At 69.4% G+C, this 13,379-nt stretch overlaps 1 protein-coding gene across 1 annotated transcript in view; it reads left to right on the top strand.

Annotated features, from left to right (window-relative positions):
- The window catches only part of IL16 (interleukin 16), a gene marked incomplete at its 5' end in the record, with an annotated part of 35,732 nt that extends 22,850 nt beyond the window's left edge, over window positions 1-12,882 (top strand). Inside the window, 12 exons of the mRNA XM_084254080.1 lie at window positions 359-569; window positions 771-888; window positions 1,161-1,293; window positions 2,238-2,325; window positions 2,942-3,417; window positions 5,037-5,181; window positions 6,915-7,974; window positions 8,844-9,012; window positions 9,732-9,833; window positions 10,984-11,239; window positions 11,336-11,458; window positions 12,331-12,882. Of these exons, the coding sequence (XP_084110206.1) occupies window positions 359-569; window positions 771-888; window positions 1,161-1,293; window positions 2,238-2,325; window positions 2,942-3,417; window positions 5,037-5,181; window positions 6,915-7,974; window positions 8,844-9,012; window positions 9,732-9,833; window positions 10,984-11,239; window positions 11,336-11,458; window positions 12,331-12,521 (3,072 nt within the window). The 3' untranslated portion in view covers window positions 12,522-12,882. The remainder of the gene's footprint in view (window positions 1-358; window positions 570-770; window positions 889-1,160; window positions 1,294-2,237; window positions 2,326-2,941; window positions 3,418-5,036; window positions 5,182-6,914; window positions 7,975-8,843; window positions 9,013-9,731; window positions 9,834-10,983; window positions 11,240-11,335; window positions 11,459-12,330) is intronic.
- Window positions 12,883-13,379: the final 497 nt, after the last annotated feature.

The raw sequence follows: 13,379 nt of genomic DNA, 5'->3' as shown, positions 1-13,379 counted from the left end.
GTGAAACCCTTGACTTTACGGCGACACATGGACATGTGTTCTGTGCTGTTAGGACAAGTGTTACAAGGAAGATTTCAGTCTCCCTCTTGTTTATCAAGTCCAAAGTTTACTCAACGTGACTATAAGTCATGCGTGTATGTGCATGTTCACGTGTCCTATACACACGGCACACGCAGGGCGCACAAGGCACACGCAGCACACCCGCAGGGTGCACGCGGCACATACACGCCAGCACCCACAGGGCACGCGGCACACGGCCACCTCTCCTCAAGGCTGCATCGCTTTCCACAGGCCCCCTGCCCTGCCCTGCCTTGCCCTGCGTGGCCGCCGAGGGCCTAGCCTCCCTCTTCCCTTGCAGCAAGCCAAAAAGGGGCTCCTCACCCTGACCGTGCGTACCCGGCTGACGGCCCCGCCCTCGCTGGGCAGCTCCCTGTCACCCCCGCTGTGCCGCTCAGTGAGCTCGGGCACCTGTGCCCCCAAGGACAGCCCCCCGGCCCCTGCCAGCCCGGTGCCCGCCCGGCAGCCCCAGCCTAACCGCAGGGTCCTGGTGGAGATCTCGCTGGAGAAAGGTGAGTGTCGGGCTCTCCCACTCCCAGGCCGGGCAGACTGGGTGGTCTCGTGCCGACGGCCGGCAACGGGCCCGGGCTTGCTTGTCCGTGGACAGCCGGCGCCCCCCGCGCCCCTAGGCGAGTTCTGGTGCGCAGGGACTCGGCCTGGCCTGGCCCGGCCCGCAGTGGGCTGGGAGCTCAGCTCCGCTCTGCCCCCCGCAGAGGCCGGTGTGGGCCTGGGCATAGGCCTGTGCAGCGTCCCCTACTTCCAGTGCATCTCCGGCATCTTCGTGCACACCCTCGCCCCGGGCTCCGTGGCACACCTGGACGGGCGGCTCCGGTACGGCCTTACCGGACCCTCAGTGGGCGGCGGGGTGGGGAGGAGGTAGTGGGGGTGCGGGGGGGATGGGTCCGCCCGGCCTAGTTAGAGGCGGGTGCTCCACTTGCCCGCGTCCTGCCGCCGCCCCTTCCCAGGACGTTTCTGAGCCCGCGCCGGCTCCTGTGAGGGGACCGGACCCGCCGCCCCCAGCGGGGTGTGAGCGGGGAGAGCCCGGCCCGGAGGGGCCCCGGTGTGGCCTCAGCCGCCCACGGACCCGCCCGCGTGCTTCCCAGGTGTGGTGACGAGATCGTGGAGATCAACGCGTCCCCCGTGCACTGCCTGACGCTCAACCAGGCCTACGGCGTGCTGAGCCACTGCGCCCCCGGGCCCGTCCCCATCATCGTCAGCCGGCACCCGGACGCACAGGTGACTCCGCAGCACCGTCCCTGCCCGGGCGCCCTCTCCTGCCCGGGCGCCCTCCCTGCCGGGCGCCCTCTCTCGCCCTGATGTTGGAATAGCAGAGGAATGAGAACAGACTCTACCGCCTGGGTTTGGCTCCAAAATTCCAAGACCTGTTCGGGGGTGGTGATGGCTAGTGTCCGCGGTGGACAGACTCGCAGAGGCGACAGGCCTGGCTTAGGAGAGGGGGTGGAGTGGGCACCCGAGGGGCTTCACTGGTGAGGAGGTGCGGGGGAGGTGGATGAGCAGAGCAGCTGGGAAGAGCCCGCCCTGGAAAAGGGGCCCAGGATGGCAGGGCCACCCCCGATTCCGCCTGGAGGACGGGCCTGGGCGGCCGAGGGGTGGCAGGAGGCCGGGACCGAGTCAGGCTGGCGGGGCCACGCCCGGGGCTCTGGGGTCTGGCGGTGTCACCTCCCTGCCCCTCAGTCTGGTGTGGGCCAGGACTCAGCCTTGAGCGTCCAGCTGGGGACGGCAGCGGGCAGGGGCCCCCGACTCCCATCCGGTGGGGAGCACCTACGAACCCAGAGTTTGCTCATATTAAGATTTTATCCTTGTTCTGTTTTTCTAGCTTATGTTTTTCACTTTATTTTGTAATTTTTAATTGAGGCCACAGTGGTCTGTGACACCGTGGTTTGGGGTGCAGGCTCACACCTCTGCAGGCACACATCGCCTCCCCCCACCCCAAGGGCCCCCCCGTCCAGCCAGTCCAGGGGCTCCCTCCCCTCCTCCTCCCATGGGGACCCCACTATTGCAGACTCTGGACCTCCTGGAGGACACCAGCGGTGCTTGGAGCCCCCCAGGAGTCTCCCAAGGGATGGCCAGTTACTCGCAAAGGGGTGGAGGGTGGAGCCGGCCGGGGCCGCGAGACTTGCCCAGCGTCTGGTGTCTGAGCCACCCCGGGGCCCCTCCAGGTCTCCGAGCAGCAGCTCCAGGAGGCCGTGGCCCAGGCCGTGGAGCAGGTGAGGCTGGGAAAGGACCGGCCCCCGCGGGGCCTGGAAGGTAGGCGGTGGCGGGCGGGCGGGCGGGCGGGCAGGGTGCGTGCGTGCCCCCAGACTCGGCCGGGAAGGTGGGCAGGGAAGGTGGGCAGCCGGGAAGGTGGGTGGTGGTCCCGTGGTACCCCACGCTACTGCTTTTTGCCGGAGACAGATCAGAAGAGCCGTGTCCCCCGTGCGACCCGGTGACCCGCAGCCCCGCTGTGCTGCGCCGGCCACACCCGCGCCTGGAGCAGCCCCCCCGCGGTCATGGCTCCTTAGAAATAACATGTGATGCCACGCCTGGCCCGCGCCGCCTTCTCCCAGCTCAGACCTTGACCTAACTTGTGTACCATTTCGCCCAAACTTCACAATAAATTTTTATGTACATTTTTAGGAAAAAGTGGGGGGGGGGCAGGAGACTTTTTCACCCACAGTCTCAGCATGTGGTGCAGGGAGGGCTTGGGGCGGGCCCAGCACAGGGGGTCGCTTCATCCTCACGGGTGTCCACGCGCCAGAGCTCGGGTTTGGTGCTGACCGGTGGGCCTGGTGCTTTCCGGGGCGGGGCCTGGTGCTGGCTGGGGGCCTGATGCTGACCGGTAGGCCTGGTCCTGACCATGGGGTCCCCTGCTCTTTGCCGACAGGTGTCAAAAGACTGGACAGCAGCTGGCACGGGCGGCCGGCCCTGGTGACGGAGAGAGAGAAGAGCTGGGCGCCCCCTCACCGCAGGGCCCAGAGGGCCATGGCCCGCTCCAGCAGCGACAGCAGCTACCTGTCAGGGTCCCCTGGGGGCAGCCCCTGCAGCGGCGGGGAGCAGCCGCCCTCGGACCTGGACGTCCATGTGCTAGGCACTAGCCTGCCCCTAGGGCAGGAGCCCGGGCAGCAGCCCCCTACGATGCCCAGGGGGTCATCCAGGCTGCCCCCCGACAGCCCGCCTCCCCCCGCCAGCCAGGACGGCCCGCCCCCGCTGAGGCTAAAGAAGTCCTTTGAGATTCTGGTGAGAAAACCCACGTCCTCCAAGCCCAAGCCTCCACCCCGGAAGTACTTCAAGTGCGACAGCGACCCTCAGAAGGGCCCGGAAGAGACAGACACTCCCCCCGGGCCCTCTGGGCGCTCCCAGGTAAGGCAGGGCCTGGCCGTGGTGTCGCGGTGGCCGCCGCACTGGCCTCAGGACGGCCACTGGGTCGGGGGCTCAGCCGAGCGCGGGGCTGCTGCAGGGAAGGGGCTGAGGCCGGGCAGATCCAGCTGAGCGTGGCTCTGGCCACAGCGGCTCATCCCTCTCCCCCTCCCCTGCTCTGTGTCCCCCGTCCCCCACCACGAGGGTCACCCTCAGTCTCCCTGAGATGGAGGCCGCGGTGGGGTGGGAGGAGAGGCCCCGGTCCCGCCGCCCCCTCCCACTCTGCGGCCCGGGGGCTGGGCCTTGGCCTCCCCAGCCTCCAGGCGCCTGAGGGGCAGCGCCAAGCAGGGCCAGGCACTGCCTGTCGTGGCTGTGCCCCTCCCTCATGCCCCCCACTCCTCTGGTTGGGTAGTCCCTGCCCGCCCCTAAAGGTGCAGGCGCGGCCTGTGCTCTCTGGAGCGCTGGGGCCCCTCGGCTGGAGCAGAAGGAAGCACCCAGTTGCCTCTGCAGGGCGCTGCTGGCCACAGCTCCCCTGGCCCCACTAGCCATATGCAGTGGGGGTGGGGGTGTGCCTAGGGGGTGCGGAAGCCAGGTCATGAGGTGCGGAGGCACAGAAGGTGCGGATGTGCCGATGTGCCGGTGGGGGCGGGCGGGCCCCCACCGTGTCTGCTGGTCCCTAGCCTGCCAGGGGCAGATCAGGTGGGGGAGGGAGTGTCCCCAAGGGAGGCGGCAGGAGGGGGAAGCGCTTCTGCAGGGAACTTTCTAGAAGCGGCCTGTGGCCCTGCCCTGCCCTGCCCCCTCCAGCATCAGGGGCCAGCTGCTCCTCTCCCTCTGCAGGGCCCCAGGCCGCAGACCCTGCCCAGCCCCCACTCCTCTGGGGGGTAGGGACTCGGGGTGGGGGTGCAGCTGGACCAGGCAGGAAGCCTCTGCTGCTGCTCTCCAGGCCCGGCCCCAGCCTCCTAGCGGGCTCCTCCCCCTCCCCCACTGTGGCCCTCTCCTCGCCCCCACACTTCCTTCTGCCTGGGGTCCCAACGCCCTCCTTGGTCTGCTTTGACACCCCCAAGTCTTTCTCGCTTACTGCAACTCAAGGGAACTGAACTTCCGCAACCCAAACGACCTTTGGGATAGTTTCAACCAAAGGCTCTTTCTCTTCCCTTCTGGAAAATCAGCTCAAGCTTCCCTGGCGGTCAGGTGCACGTGCTGCCCGCTGAGCCCGTGTGCGTCCTCCCCACCTCCTGGCCCCTCGCCCACCGGCTCTGTGCCCGAGACACGGCTTGAGACCCCGCTCATTTCAGGGACCCCCGAGGCGCTGGCGCCAGGCCCTGGCTGGCCAGCACGGGGATGTGGCCTCGGCCTCACACCCTGAGGCTGAGATGGCAGTGTCTGCCCCGGCTCTGGCTCTTCTGTCCCCCTCTGGGGGCTCCTGGGAGCGTGGCAGGGAGCAGTGCCTCCCCACCCAGAAGACCCTGTAGTCCGGGGGCGGGGCGCGGGGGGCGTGGGCCCCTCCAGCCCCTCGGGGACACTGGTCGGGGTGCAGGTGGCCCAAGGGCACAGGACCCTCCAGCCTTCTTCTCGCTGCAGGAGGCACCATTCAACACGTCTTCTTCCTGTTTACACCACAGGAAGCCAGCGAGCCTTCACCGCTGGGGCTGCCGCCGCGGGGAGACCTAGCTGGGAGCACCCCTCAGGCCGGCGGCTGCCTGGGACCTGCAGCGGGGACGCCACCAGTCACACCGGGCCCTCCGGGCAGGAGGGGTGCCGGCCCAGGTGGGCACCGCGCTCTAGGAGGCAGGCCCCAGGCAGGGCCCCGGCGTCATGGGTGCGGGTGTGAGGGTCGGTGTGGGTGCCACAGCAGACCCCGAGGCATCCCTGCACCAAGGTGGCGGACGGGGGCTGGCCAGGGCGGGGTGGGCGGGCCGTGCTGGGGTGGGCGGGGAGAAAGGCCCTCCTGGAGGTCAGCTGCTGAGTGGACATGGGGTTCCCTGCCTCCAGCTGCTTCTGGGGGCAACGCCAGCACTCTCATGCCCTATGACCCAGGGGGCTCCCCATGGGGGGCTGTGGGCCTCCTTGGGTGCGCCTGGAGCGCCCAGGCCCTTGTGGGAGGCACAGAAGCTGCTGGATGGAGTGTGGGTTCCAGCCAGGAGCAGAGGGCCACAGCCCCCAGAGGTGCCGGGCAACACTTCCGGAGCTGGCGCTGAGCCGTGAGAGGCGTGGGGAGAGCGGGTGGGGAGGGCCGGGGCCCAGAGAGCCAGGTGTGGGACAGAGGACAGGCTGGGGTAGAGGGCTGGGAACGGGTGGGGGGCTGACCCCCACAGCCCCCGGAGGTGGCACCTGCCTCTGGGTGGGCAGGCCAGTCGGCTGGGGCAGGCTCGGTGAGGTGGGGTGCTGCGAGTCCCAAGGGCAGGTGCCTGGGGGGCCCCTCCCCCAACCTGGGCCCGACAAGCTGGCCCAGCTCTAGGCGCCTCCTGCAGGGCTGGTGCAGCCCTCACTGTGGGTCCCCCACATCCACCCAGCTGCAGGGCTGGCAAGGGCCGGGCGCGGCCAGGCAGGGCTTGCAGTCCTCCATGCCTGATGCCGGCAGTGCCTCCCGGAGGCCAGCGTGGAGGCAGAGGGCAGGAGAGATGGTGCCCTGGCAGGGCAGGCAGCTTCAGCTGAGCCGGGAGGTGGTCAGGCCTGGCCACATGTCCACTTGGCCTCAACGCTGGGGGCCGTCCTTCCATGCCCCCGGGAGTTGGGGCGGCACCTCTGCCCACAGATCGGCTGCGGGTCACTCAGACTTGCAGGAAAGCCGGGTGCTGCCTGGCCTGGCCCAGGACTGTGGAGCGGGGCTGGGCTTGAGTCCTCCCAGGCCCGGAGCGTCCTGATGATGACATCAGAGCCTGGTCAGGCGTGGGGGTCCAGGAAGGCCATCCAGACGACGGGGTGGTCCTGCGGGCCTTCTTCCTGGATTCTCCTGGCAGCCCCAGGGTGGGCGCCCAGCTGAGTGTGCTGGCCAGGACCCGGGGGCGGGTGAGCTCACAGGACACGTGCAGGGTCCTCCTGGTGGTCTGCCGCCTGGGGACCACCTGGGGTCGGGAAGGCGCCACCTCCCCTCGCTGTCAGAGGGCACATTGGGCCGAGCTTTGGGGGCCAGGAGTGAACGCTGGCTTTGCGGTGGAAGGGAAGGGCACTGCCTTAACTGTCCTGCTCTCCATGAGCGCTCTGGGAGGACCGGGCAGGGCCGCGGGCACCGGGAGCAGGGTCTGGCCTGGCTCAGCTGACAGGTCGCCCCAGGGGTCGGGGTCCCCGATGTTGCATACTGAAGAGGGGCGGGTGGTCCTGCAGACCCCGATGCCATGAGGGAGCTCCTGCTTTTGGCCCTGGGTCTGCCTGTGGTCCGGGGCGCTGGCTCAACCCGTGAGGGGTCCCCTGCTTCTGCCCATTCCCCCTCCAGAGCCTCGAGACTGAACTCGGGGCAGAGGCACCCCGAGTGTGACGCACGTGCCGGCCTGTCCCCGCAGCCACACAGGCGTCCCCAGCCCGGCCCCTCCTCCGGCGGCAGGCTCGCACGGACCACAGCCTTGACGCCGGCCCCGAAGACCCTTGGGCTCGGATTTCCGACTGCATCAAGCACCTGTTCAGCCCCTTCATGGGGGAGAGCCAGGGCCACACACCGCTGCAGCCCAGTGCCAGCCTGGGAGAAGAGTCTGGGACACAGGCCCTCCGGGATGGGACTCCGCTGACGCCGGACGCCCTGGGGGGGGCCCCCAACATCACCAAGTCGACCGAGGGTGGCACCGTGAAGAAGGGCCCCCCCGTGGCACCCAAGCCAGCCTGGTTTCGCCAAAGCTTGAAAGGCTTGAGGAGTCGGGCCACTGAACCCTGGCGGCTCCCCGCCCCGGGCTCCCCAGGCCTGCCAGCCCCCTCCACCAGGGAGCCCCCAGGGCCACCCTCCCGGGCTGCCACCTCCATCAGGCAGAGGATCAGCTCCTTCGAAACCTTCGGTGCCTCGCAGCTGCCCGACAGGTGCGCCCAGAGACTCAGCCTCCAGCCCTCCGGCTCCGCAGGGGCAGCGGCCAAGCCCCCCGCACGGGCTCCTGTCCTCTCGATGCGAGGGGTGCCCCCCGATGCTGAGCCGCAGCAGCCAGCACAGGAGCTGCGGCCCCCAGGCCCCCCCGCAGACTCGGAGACCAGTGCCCCCCGGGGGACAGGGTCCCCGTCCTTGGGGGTGCAGCTCGGTCAGAAAGCCCTTGCCCCCGACCAGGAGCCGCCCTTGAGGCTGCTCTGTACACAACTGGGGGTGGGCGCGGGGGTCAAGCCACCTGGCCAGCGGGCACGGAGCTTCCCCCTGAGCCGCCCCCAGGCCGCAGAGGCGAAGCCGGAAGAGGAGGGCAGCGGCCTCTACTCCATCAGCAGCCAGGTGTCCTCGGCCGTCATGCGCTCCCTGCTGTGCCTCCCCTCCGCCCTCGCGGGGGCCCTCGGCCCACACAGCCCCCCACGTGGGGCCTCTTCGGCCAGCGAAGACCCAGCAGCCCCCCGCGCAGCCTATTCCCCTTCCCCGGACACAGGCTTCTCGCTCAAGTGAGTGACGCGGCCTGGCCTGCTCCCTTCGGACCCGCCGCCTGGCCTCCCAGCGTGTGTGTGCAAGGGGCGGCGTGAGTGTATCTGAGGGTGTGAGTGTGAGTGCCCGGGTGTGAGTGTGAGTCCCAGGTGTGAGTGTCCGGGTGTGTCTGTGAGTGCCGAGTGTGAGTGTACACCTCTGTATGGAGGTGTTTTGCTCCCTGCCCTGGGGTGAGGGTCAGGGTGGGGCTGGCCCCGGGGCCACCTGGAGATCGGGGCCAAGGCGCCTCTGACATTCCTGCCAGCACCGGGAGGCATCTGCCACGGCTCTGCCCAGCCTGGGGGCCCGTGGGGTGGCCCACCGCCCAGGCTGCTGCTCCCCCAGCCTCTCTCCGGTGGAAGTGGGAGCCGGGGGCCTGGTGCAGAACAGGGGTAGAGATGTCTGCGGCGTCACCCGGTGCTCCCCTAGCGCTGGCCGCTGTGGCCTTGGGCTGGGGGATGGGCAGAGGATGCCTGCCCCGCCACAGAGGAGCTGCCCACCCCAGGCAGCTACCAGGCTCCCGTCAGAGGCACTGCTGAGGGCCCCTCACCTGTGGGCCGGGGGGCTGGTGATGGGAGGGGCCGTCCCCGCTGCTGACCCCACACTGGGATGCAAAAGCTGAGCGGCTGCACCAGAAACAACTGCCAACCCTGGAGGGGCCCCGGCCTGCTGGCTGGGGGCAGGGCTGGAGCCAGCGCGGGGCTGTGCCCGGAGACAGTGCCCGGGCAGGCTGGGCCTCAGGGGGCGGGGGCGGTGCCGAGGCTGGCTGCTGGGGGCCGCGGCCACGCTGGGCCGCGCCCGGCAGGCGTCCCCTCTGGTTAACGCTGTCCCCTGCACCTCTCCCCGGAAGCCTCTCGGAGCTGCGGGAGTACACGGAGGGCCTCAAGGAGCCTACAGCGGCCGAGGACCGGGACCCCTGCTCCCCGCTGCCCGGCCAGTCTGTCCTCTCCCTGCTGAGCGCCGAGGAGCTCAAGGAGCTGGTTGAGGAGGTGAAGGGCCTGGATGAAGCCGCGCTGAAGGTCAGTGCTGCCCTGGGCCTGCCCGGCCCGCCGCGCCGGTGGGGATTCTCCATGTGTATCTGCTCGCCCTGCCCGTGTGTGTCCTGCGTCATCTTAGGATGGGATGGGGGGGGGGGGCTTGGCGCCGGGCTGGGCTCGCTCCTTGGCTCATGGCAGTCCCTGGGCTCAGGGGACAGACAGAGGATGCCCGTCCAGGGGACGTGCCAGGGGACAGAGAAGCACTGGCAGGCCCCACACCCGCTCTGTCATGCGAAAGCCCCACTCCCCTCCCACTCCTGTGTGGCCCCCCAGGTGCCCGTAGGGGGAGTGGCCGCGGTGAGGGTGGACTCCTGGTGGCTTTGGGCGGAGGTGGCCACTGGCCATCCTTGCAACTGCTGTGTCCCCCGAGTGACGGGAGAGGAGAGGCCACCAATTCTGCAGAGGCCCAGCTGGCTGACCCCAAGCCCTGGGTGACCATGTCCCGCTGCTCTGCCCACCCAGGCATGAGGGAACATGAGGGAACAGTGGGCGAGGCAGGGACTGGACACACGCGGGGGCTGGACACACTCCCCCAAGTCCCCTGGCTCCAGAAGCGCGGCCACCCTTCAGGACCCCAATGGGCTTGCCAAGCAAGGGGACCTGGCGCTGGGCGGGGCTTGAGTCATGGTGGCCAGCGGCCAGCACTGGGAACAGGCCCCGCGGTGGCCAGAGGCCACTGACCCACGTCTGTCCCTCTGTAGCAGCTCGACAGCATCCACGTCACCGTCTTGCACAAGGAAGAGGGGGCTGGCCTGGGCTTCAGCTTGGCGGGTGGTGCAGACCTGGAGAGCAAGGTGGTCACGGTGAGTGCCCAGTGGGGGTTTGAGGCGAGTGGTGGATGAGGCCTGGGGAGGGGGAGCCCTGGGCTCCGGGGCACAGCAGGAGGGGCCCAGTCTCCTGGTGCAGCCCATTGTCTGGACCTGCCGAGCCCGGGGACGGGCAGGGGCATCTGCGTCTCCTCTGTGCACTGTCTGTGCACCCTCATTTCTGGCCCAGGCCTGGGGGGTGCTGGCCGCTGCACCCCAGGGCGACTGCATGGGCCCCAGTTCTCTGAACCACACTGGCCCCCGAATGGGCGCACTCCTGCTGCAGCCTCCCTGCCCGCTGAGGATGAGCGTGGCTCCGGCTTGGCACTGGGCCCTCCCTGCCCTGTGAGCTCCTGCCACGAGAAGCCACAGGTCCGGGGGCAGGGGGCACAGCTGCCTTAGGGGCTGGCGTGCGGGAGAGGAGCTGTGTCTCTGCGTGGCCCTGGGCAGGGGATCTCCACCGAGCTGGCCGCCCTGGGCCCCTGGCCGCTCAGAGGCGAGGTGACAACGTGCATTTTGAGCAGCATCCGCCCCAAACCTGGCCAGTGCCCGGTGTCCGGGCTCTCTGGTCCACTCCGACGCGGGGAGAGTGGGGAGGCCGGGCGGGGCTGCACCAAGGGCACGTGGGCAGCACTGAGGCTTCTGGCCGGGAGGAGCCAACCCCGTCTGCCCCCAGGACACAGTTTCCCCATGCGGGGCTGACCGGGGCATTGGGTGACTTGTAGCAGATTTGGGGGGTGGCCGCTCGCCACCTGGGTCCCCCCAGTCTGCAGTGAGGCTGACTCATCAGAGCAGCCGAGGTGCAGACGTGAGACGTGGATCCCCCAGCCCAGCGGAAGGGTCAGGGTGGCGGGGGAGAAAGGTTCACGGCCAGGTGGGGGACGCCTGGCTTCCTGGGGAGGCGTTTTTCGAATGGGCCTGAGATGCAGTAGGGGCAGCGAGAGGCAGCGTGTCCAGCGTCTTGCCTGCCCAGTGGTCCTGACATCACAGGCCATACAGAGTCCTCCCGGTGGGCGGGGAGCAGGTGGGGGACCATGGCCCGTGGTGCCGGGGAAGGGCTGGGCGGGCCGTCCTGCAACGGCGGGAGGGTGCAGGCGGGGATGGGAACCGGGTCAGCTGGGCGGACAACGGACGCCCGCTCGTGCAGGTCCACAGGGTGTTCCCGAGCGGGCTGGCCTCCCAGGAAGGGACCATCCAGAAGGGCAGCGAGGTCCTCTCCATCAACGGCAAGTCCCTGAAGGGGGCCTCGCACAGCGATGCGCTGGCCACCCTCCGGCAGGCACGGGAGCCCAGGCAGGCTGTGGTGGTCACCCGCAGGCCCTCCGAGGCCGTGCCCGACCCCGCCACCTCCGCCCCTGCTGCAGCCTCCGCCCCTGTGGCCAGTGACAATGCCCCAGGACCTGGTAAGCTCACTGGACAGGCGCCCGGACCTTTGGGCCCTGGGGCTGGGTGGTGGGCACAGAGGCCCCGCGGCACCCCTAATGAGCTGTGTTGTGCAGCAGAGGCTGCCATCCACACGGTGACCCTGGAGAAGACAGTGGCTGGCCTGGGCTTCAGCCTGGAAGGGGGCAGGGGCTCCCTGCAGGGAGACAGGCCTCTCACCATCCACAGGATTTTCAAAGGTGAGGCTGCACCCCGCCCCTCTGCCCCTCCACCTCCGTGGGCGGCTGAGCCCCAAGGCTGCTGAGGGTCGTCCAGCCACAGATGCTCCCCACCAGCCCGGGCCCCTGGGCCAGCCCCCCCTCAGGGTCTCAGCTGGCTCCGGCCTCCTCTGCCCTTTCTGCTGGGCTCAGACCCCTGTCCCGCCCATGCCAGGTCCAAGTGACGGGGCCCAGGTGGGCCGGTGGGGGCCGGGGGCCGGGGCAGGCCAAGGGCAGGCAGGAGGGGGGCGGAGAGGGGGGTGATGGGGGAGGGGCGATACGCACTCGTCATAGTTCTCAAATCAAAATCAAGTCAGAAATCCCCAAGTGAACACAATGGCCGAGTCGGCTTCCCTGCCTGCCTCACTGCCTGGGCCGCGGCCGGCGCTGAAGCCGGAGACTCTGCTCACCCAGGACGGGGCGAGGGCAGCCCAGTGCGGGCGCCTGGCTTTCCTGTGAGGACCGTGAGCCCCGCCCTCAGCCTCTCCTCCCTCTGGGCAGGTGGCTCAGCCCCAGCAGTGGGCACGGGAGGAGGGAGCTGTCGAAGGTGCCCGGAGGGCCTGCGGGGCCTGGGCCCCCCAGGCCGCAGGGCAGGAGGGGCCGAGACAGCAGGACACAGGCAGGGTGGGGAGGGCGAGCGGCGGGCAGGTCCCGGCTCCGGGTGGAGGTTTTGAGGATTCCCTCCTCGCGGGTGAATTTGAAGTAAGAGCAGGAATCTAAAATGCGAGAAGAGGAAAAGGTGAGTGACCAGCCAGCGGGTCAGGAAGGCCGGGCCTGCTGGGGCGGGGGTGGCTCCGTCCTTGGGTGCCTGTGACCCCCAGGCCCCGCCCACTCTCACGCCCTCCGCTCTCCAGGGGCGTCTTCAGAGCAGACGGCGCAGGTCCAGCCCGGGGACCAGATCCTGCAGCTGGCGGGCACGGCCGTGGGGGGCCTGACGAGGCTGGAGGCCTGGAACATCATCAAGTCCCTGCCCGACGGGCCGGTGCAGGTGGTCATCAGGAGGAGCCTCCCGGCCCCGGGGGCCCCAGCGGCCAGCGCGCCCTAGGCCCAGCTGGACAGAGGGACAGATACGGAAGCCTGCAGCTCTGCGCGCTGCTGGGCCACAAGGGCTGCGGCTGCCTGGCGGGAGGGCCAGGAGTGCCCCCGGTGAGGGGTGTCCAGAGAGGGGGCACTGTGGGCCGATGCCGGGGGGCTCACAGGTGGCTCCAGTGCAGTGAATAAACGGACTTGCCTAGCGCTGTGGCCCATGTCCTGCTGTGGGCGCGTGTGGGGCCATGTGCTCAGGGGGCAGTGGAGCCGTCATATCCACTGTCCCGTCGGTCAGAGCTGGACCCAGCCTGCCTAGCCTGTGGGGGTGAGGGGGAGTCATGGGCCATTTGGGGAGACACCTTGTTTCCACAGAGCAAACCCCTGGCTGCAGCCAGTGGATGGTGGAGCCGGCAGGCAGGACCCTCAGAGTAGCCAGAGGCAGGGCGACAGGCTTGAGGGGCAGGGGGTCGCCCGCCGCTGCTCGCTGCCACACCAGATGGGTGTGGTGCTTGGGACTGCCTGGGACACCTGCCGGGCTGGCCAGGAGCGGCTGCGGAGCCCAACCAGACAGGCCACACCCGACAGCAGCATCCGCCCTGGTGCCGCGGAGCCCGGGACCACAGGCTGAGTGCAGACGTGTGGGGAACGCTCGGCGCCATGCGCAGGACAGGCGAATCCGCAGTGACTGCCTGTAGGAGGAGGTGGGAGATGAGTGTCCATAGGCCCCCGGGCCGGCCACAGCTTCTGCGAGGACTCTGCCTCCTGCCGGGTGCACCTGGAAACCCAGCTGGTCCCCGTTACCGAGGCCTGTCGATAAGCCCCCGCAGCGCTGTCCAGGGGGTGCCCCGCCCACTGCGCCTGAGGTCCCTCGGCC

The sequence above is a fragment of the Talpa europaea genome (genome assembly GCF_964194135.1).
Source record: "Talpa europaea genome assembly, chromosome: 14".
Lineage (NCBI taxonomy): Eukaryota > Metazoa > Chordata > Mammalia > Eulipotyphla > Talpidae > Talpa > Talpa europaea.
The sequence above is the reverse complement of the archived record's forward strand: the minus strand, read 5'-3'. Positions and strand labels throughout refer to the sequence as shown.